A 6,082-nucleotide genomic window follows, 5' to 3' on the forward strand; every position below is an offset into this window, starting at 1 on the left:
CATGTACATGTACACATCCATAGTTAATTTAATCACATATTTGATGAGTAGAATCTCTGGTTTATTTAGGATTGCAATCTGAGCAATATAATCATGAGAAAATAATATTAAAATGAAAAAGGTTAATTGGGTGCATTTAGCAAGACTAAATGGCAATGACAACAATAAAATAACAATATGAAGTCCAATGATTTTCTTTTGTTTTTCAGCTTTCTTTTTTATCATATACTTTGTAGTGTTTCGGATAAAAAAAAAAAAAAAAGATAATTTATACATTTAAAAAAAGGATGTTCATATATTATAGTTTTTGAAAATCACGTGATTGTGAATGGTAGCTTGAGTTTTAAATTCTGTAAAGCTGCTTTAAGACAATGTTCATTGTAAAAAGCGCTATAGAAATAAACTTGACTTGACTTGACTAGCTGCCAACCTTGAAATGAGCTTGCCACCTTAACAGCCACTCCAATTCTGACCTTAATTCCCTATGAGGAATTGAGAGAACCTCTATGAGATTCATTATTCTTATGCAATTCATGCAGACTAAATGCAACATACAGTATCTCACACACAGCTTTTGAATAATAATTGAAGCATATGTGAAATAGAAAAATCCCAACTATGAAACCTATACAGTGATAGTATATTTTTGGAAAATTATTTTGCACAGAGAAACAAATCAAATATTCTGTAAATGCAGTACTGTCAAAATATAATTAGATTCTATTTCTAATCAATGTCTAAATGTCTAAAAACCTGAACACATCACTCACATGTGCAGGGATAAAATTATACAGTTAAAAAAAGCTCATGCCTGCTCCTGGAGCACTCATATTCTACTATACACCTGGCTTGGAAATTTCGGTGATTTTAGACCTTGATTAGCTGGCTCATGTGCTACAGGGTGTTTGGGACCCAATGTGGTAGAGCAGCTGCCTGAACAAGAGAAAAAGCTTCCATTAGTAAGGGTGAGCACTGGGACAGCACAAGCATTAACTTATTGTTATCCGCTTTAAATGGATCAGCTCTAGGATACAGGAACAGTCATTAAATTGTGAAATGTTTCACAGTCTTTTGATCTCACTTATTTATCTGTTCATCAGTGAACAAACTGACCAGTTGATGATGAAGTTGTGGTTGGAGGGTTGTGCGAGTGAATGGGCATGATTTGGAAAGGACACTGAGTGGTATGGAGTGGTGGGTGCAGGATCCAAATGCGTCATCCACTCTCCTCTCTGTGAAAGGGATCATTTCCGTCCCCTCCACTTTCCTCCCTCCAGCTGTGCCTTTCTACTCTCTCCCTCACTCTCTCTCCCTCTCTCTCCCTCATCCTCTCTTTCTCTCTCTCTCTCTCTTTCTTTTTCTCTATCTCCATTTCTCCTTCTTATTTCAATATTTCTTCTCCCCTCATTTATCTCTATTTCGCATGCCTTCCCTCTTCCCATTCTCCCTACCTAAATCTGGTAATACTCTCATGTTTTCTCTCTCTCTGTATGCCTGTCTCTCTCTGTTTCTGCTTGCCTCTATCCCGCCAGGCCTTTTTCTTGTGCCTTCTCTCAGAGACAATTACAGGCTGATGTGGGATTAGGGAAAACACCCATTTGTTGGCCAATTACAGGCCAGGCCAGTTAGACAAGCATGTCATCCCCTTCTCTCCTCATCCTACCCTCTCCATGCACACACACACACACACACACACACACACACACACACACACACACACACACACACACACACACACACACACAAAACTATACTCAGATCAGAAGGCTGGGTGAGAATCTCAGATGATTCTCTTTTTTTTATTCAAGATCATGGTTGTAATACAACAAGCACAACGATCACTATCAATACAAAATGTAAGTATTTCATAGCAGTTAAATATATTAATAAATATTAATAACTTCATTGTTAAGCAGACACACTGATATATCTAAAACTAGTATGTGCAAATAGCAAAATATAACCGATACAGTCTTTTTTTGATCACTCCTTTTTGTAAAAGCCTTTGCTTTGTCAGAGAGTGTGGTATCTATGTGTCTGCAATTATACTCCTGTAACATAAGTAACCTGATGCCATAGTGGTTTCCAAGACATTTGTCTGGGCAAAAACCAAGCTATTTAAACTCCCAGGTTTTTAGCTTCTGTGGTCAGCTGCTGTTTTCTTCCACTGAATGGCCTGTAATGGTTTGTTTATGTGTTTGGAAACAGTCAGTTGTGCCTCAGCTTTCTCATCCTCATCAATTAGGTGTTGCATATAGTATGAAGTACCCAGTAAAACATGGCCAGTGGTTTGCATGCTGAACAGAGTCCATCTTAGAGCCTCCCTGTAGACATAGAGACAAGAAAACAACCGTTGTTGATTACTGGCTTCAGTGACTGTGTGTCTGTCTATTTAGTTTGTCTTTATGTTGATTCACTAAAATATGTGGCAGCATATAATATAAAAAAATAAATAAATTGAAGTAGAGTTTGACTTTTCAGTAATTTGTCTGCAAAAATTCATTCACATTAATTGATAACTGTGCTGTAATTGAGCATTGCTTTATATACTATGCATGATCTCTTACTACAGTATTGGCCTTGATATGCTTACACGTCTGTGACATGGAATAGATTTGCTTACCTAAACATTCGCTTTGCATGGTAACACTGCAGATCATATGACAGAGAGTACATCCCATAGAGAGTCATCTGTACATTCAGGCATCCGATGAATTCCTTTGGGTGGTTTTTGTAAAAATCGAGGGTCAGTTTAGCCAGGTCCTTCCTATGCTGTGTCTTGCGATCTGCAGCTGGACCCCATAATTGACTACTCTGTAAATACATCACGGATTTCAGCGTGCCATTTGGCATTAATATTTCAGAGCGGTACTGTGTATTCTACAGTCAAAAACAATGAAGAAGTTGTGCTTGAAGGACAGACTTTCAAAACCATCATAGATTTCAACACAATGACTGATGTGCAACACATCAGAAATGAAAAAATAAAAAAGCCTAGGGCAAGGCATGGAGTAAAAAATCCTGCTCTAGAGATGTGTTCGTATTTAACTTTTGTAAGTGTCTGTCAAAATGTCATGGATGAATGCAAGAACAAAGTGAAATTTGCCCCATTGACTTCCTTCTCCTCTCCTGTCCTCTAGTCTTTTGGTTTAGTGCCTTGAAAATTAATCTGATGTGCATTCAAATACAGATTAATGCATTTAAAATAATGGGTGATGGTGAATTATGGAAAACAGACAGAGGCCGGAAAAGCATACGGCCCAGCATGAAAAGAACTAGGTAAACACGAAGGTTAATCGTATTCAGGTACCTGCAAATCATTACACACATAATTAAGTGCGTATGTAAATTACCTGCATTGGACAAACACTATTCAAATTAGTGTGCTGCCTAAATGGTGCTTTCATTGTGACTTGCTGGCTGACTAAAGCAGAGGAAATGAATTCGCTAGTGTGTACCTGTGTTGCCGTTGGGCTTGTTGCTTGGTTATATTTCAGTAGTGTGACATAGTATAGTGAATAAAATTACAATGTGCTCATGGAATCAATCATTACAGACTATGAAACCAACTTTGGTACATTGTTTTATGCTCAGCTTCATAATTCTATAAAAAAATTGTATTAAATTATAAAATAAAATATTCCACCACCTCACATGGAAATCACTTTGTTAATATATATACAAATTCTTAAGCTATTTTATGTCATTTTCTATAGAAAATCATGTTTCTGAAGTTTTCTTTTTAGCATCTGAATATGTGGGATTATTACCTGTTGAGGTGTCCACTTCTGTCCTTTCTCCAAAACCATTAGCGCAGTGCTGTCCTTGAGAGTCTGGAAGAAGTCTTCTGTGTCAACTCCTGTCCCATCTTCATCCAGCACCAGGCCTGCCACGCAGGACACACTGAACATCTCCATCGTCTAAAGGTCAAAATACAAAAGAGTCTCTTGTCAGAGAATGTAAAGCAGAGAATGTGAAGCAAAGAATGCTTAAAAAGATTTAATATGGTAATGATACGTTTAGGTGTAGTTAAAACTATATAAACACAGTCATTGACAGCAGTAGGAAAGAAAAACTGAGGAGGTATTTAAGTTCTATGAGCCTGGAACTAGATACATTAAATACCATTTTTATCTACTTATTGGGACCATCTTAGCTTAATATCATCAGTAAAATCTGCTACAGTATCCTAGCATATCTTTTAAAAACAGCAAGCATTCAGCGTGATTAATAAACTATCAAAGTTTACATATAGTTTAACAAGTTAACATTTTACAAGATACCATGTAAAGGTGTGTCATGAAATTCTAGCGTTTAACTTGTAAACAGCAGCATTGACTTTTAACATATTTTCTACCTACAGTAAACTTAATTTGTTCACTTATTTGGTGATCTTCTTGAACACTTGTGATCAGGCATGTCAAAGTTGCACTGCAGCATATATAAATCATCGATGAATCAGGACAATGTCAGTAACAAACTTTAAGTATTTCCCACTTGCTTTCTTTCACTCTTTATTTTTTGTTGCTCATTGCCTTTCTGTATCTGAATCTGAGTCATTAATTGCTCCTTTATTCTTTTATATTTATATGGCTCACAGTTGAATGTGATTTGGAGGAGCTGTCAAAAACTGACTATTGAATTGTCCTTCCACTGCCTTCCTCCCTCACTCTCATCCCCCAGTCTCTCTCCCCTCCTTCTCCTCTCCTCCTCTCCTCACCTTGTTCAGCAAGTCTTTTAGTCCATCTGCCATAATGCCTTTTTTTACAGAGCGGTCTGAGTTGATGACCCGAAACGGTCTGGGGCGTGGGTTAAAACTGGGCAGGACAGATGCGCTGGCTGCCACACATTTGTTAGATATACTGTCAACACATACACACAAAGCATAAAGAGTTTTTTTTTAGGAGATAAGGCAATACACAGTCCTCTAACCAAAATGATCATGAAAAGTGGAAATACAGTAAAAACATTGGCAAGACACTCACTTGGAAAGAGAAGGTGAGAACAGATTGAGAGACTTCTTGGCGTAATCCATTCTATTTAACCAGCAGAGTCAGATTTTGGAAAAATGACAAAACCAAAATAGCAAAAGACAAAGAAAAAAGGAGTAAACGATAAACAAAAAGGTGGAAATAAATGCATGAATTCATCAAGAAATTAAATGTGTTGCCTTTTCGAGTTAACACCGTTAACAAACAACATTCCTCAAACAGTATTTCATGTATCATTGCTTATCTAATCAGTGCAATAAGTAGGTTAAAAGTGAAGGAGAAGCTTCAATACCCTGAATAACTCAACTCATACAAAATGAGAGAAAAATAATATAGCAATTTCTCATTATAAAAGATTTTAAAGCTCAAACATCATAATAAAATGTTAGTTTGTTATTCTTTTTTAACTGAGTTGTACTCATTTTAAAAGTACACCTTTGTTTTAGCTTTTTAATCATAAACACACAACCCAATTAAAAGACTACACAATAAACTGCATACTGAACAGAAATGTATGGAATATTTTTTCTCTTTAGATAGAAAATGTAAGGTGATTTATCTATACAGCCTCATGCCCAGCATTCTTGATAGGCTGTGCCCATAACCAGGTTAAAACAGTTACTAAAAGTATGTAAATAAATGTGTAGAGAACTCATTTTACCTTGATGTACTTAGATCCCTGGTCTCTCTTTTTGTATAAGTATCAGTATCGGTATCAGTATCTTCTGAGATTTCTATCGTGTTGGTAAGTCAGATCACTGTGGTGCCGAAATGTCAGTGTATTCTGCGTTCTGTGTGTCTGCTCTCTTTCTAGTCCTGTGGTGTCCTTGCGTCACTAATGTTTTGACCTTTGCTCCAGTCTGACAGCAGGGAGGATATGGGTTACAGCTGTGTAAAGTCATGCTCTGTAGCAGCATCTCAGACACACCAAACATATTATGAGCTCTACCAGAAGCACCTTATTCGCCTGTCACTTATTTCCGATGACATGGAAAAGATTTGATTCAGAGGCACTAAATTGCACCTTTGCTTCCCACTAATATAGAACCTTGAGAAATCATCTTTTGTTTTTTTCACTATATATGTAATAT

General features: G+C 36.8%; 1 protein-coding gene across 1 annotated transcript; it reads right to left on the reverse strand.

Annotated features, from left to right (window-relative positions):
- Positions 1 to 1,772: 1,772 nt before the first annotated feature.
- On the reverse strand, positions 1,773 to 5,798 carry cidec (cell death inducing DFFA like effector c). Its single transcript, XM_083561317.1, has 6 exons — positions 5,653 to 5,798; positions 4,986 to 5,036; positions 4,721 to 4,862; positions 3,771 to 3,920; positions 2,624 to 2,814; positions 1,773 to 2,324 (listed from the first exon to the last, which is right to left on the reverse strand). The coding sequence occupies exons 2-6, from the start codon at positions 5,033 to 5,035 to the stop codon at positions 2,135 to 2,137; spliced, it is 723 nt and encodes a 240-aa protein (XP_083417443.1). The 5' UTR covers position 5,036; positions 5,653 to 5,798; the 3' UTR covers positions 1,773 to 2,134.
- Positions 5,799 to 6,082: the final 284 nt, after the last annotated feature.

Source organism: Silurus aristotelis (assembly GCF_946808225.1).
Source record: "Silurus aristotelis genome assembly, chromosome: 2".
Taxonomy (NCBI): domain Eukaryota; kingdom Metazoa; phylum Chordata; class Actinopteri; order Siluriformes; family Siluridae; genus Silurus; species Silurus aristotelis.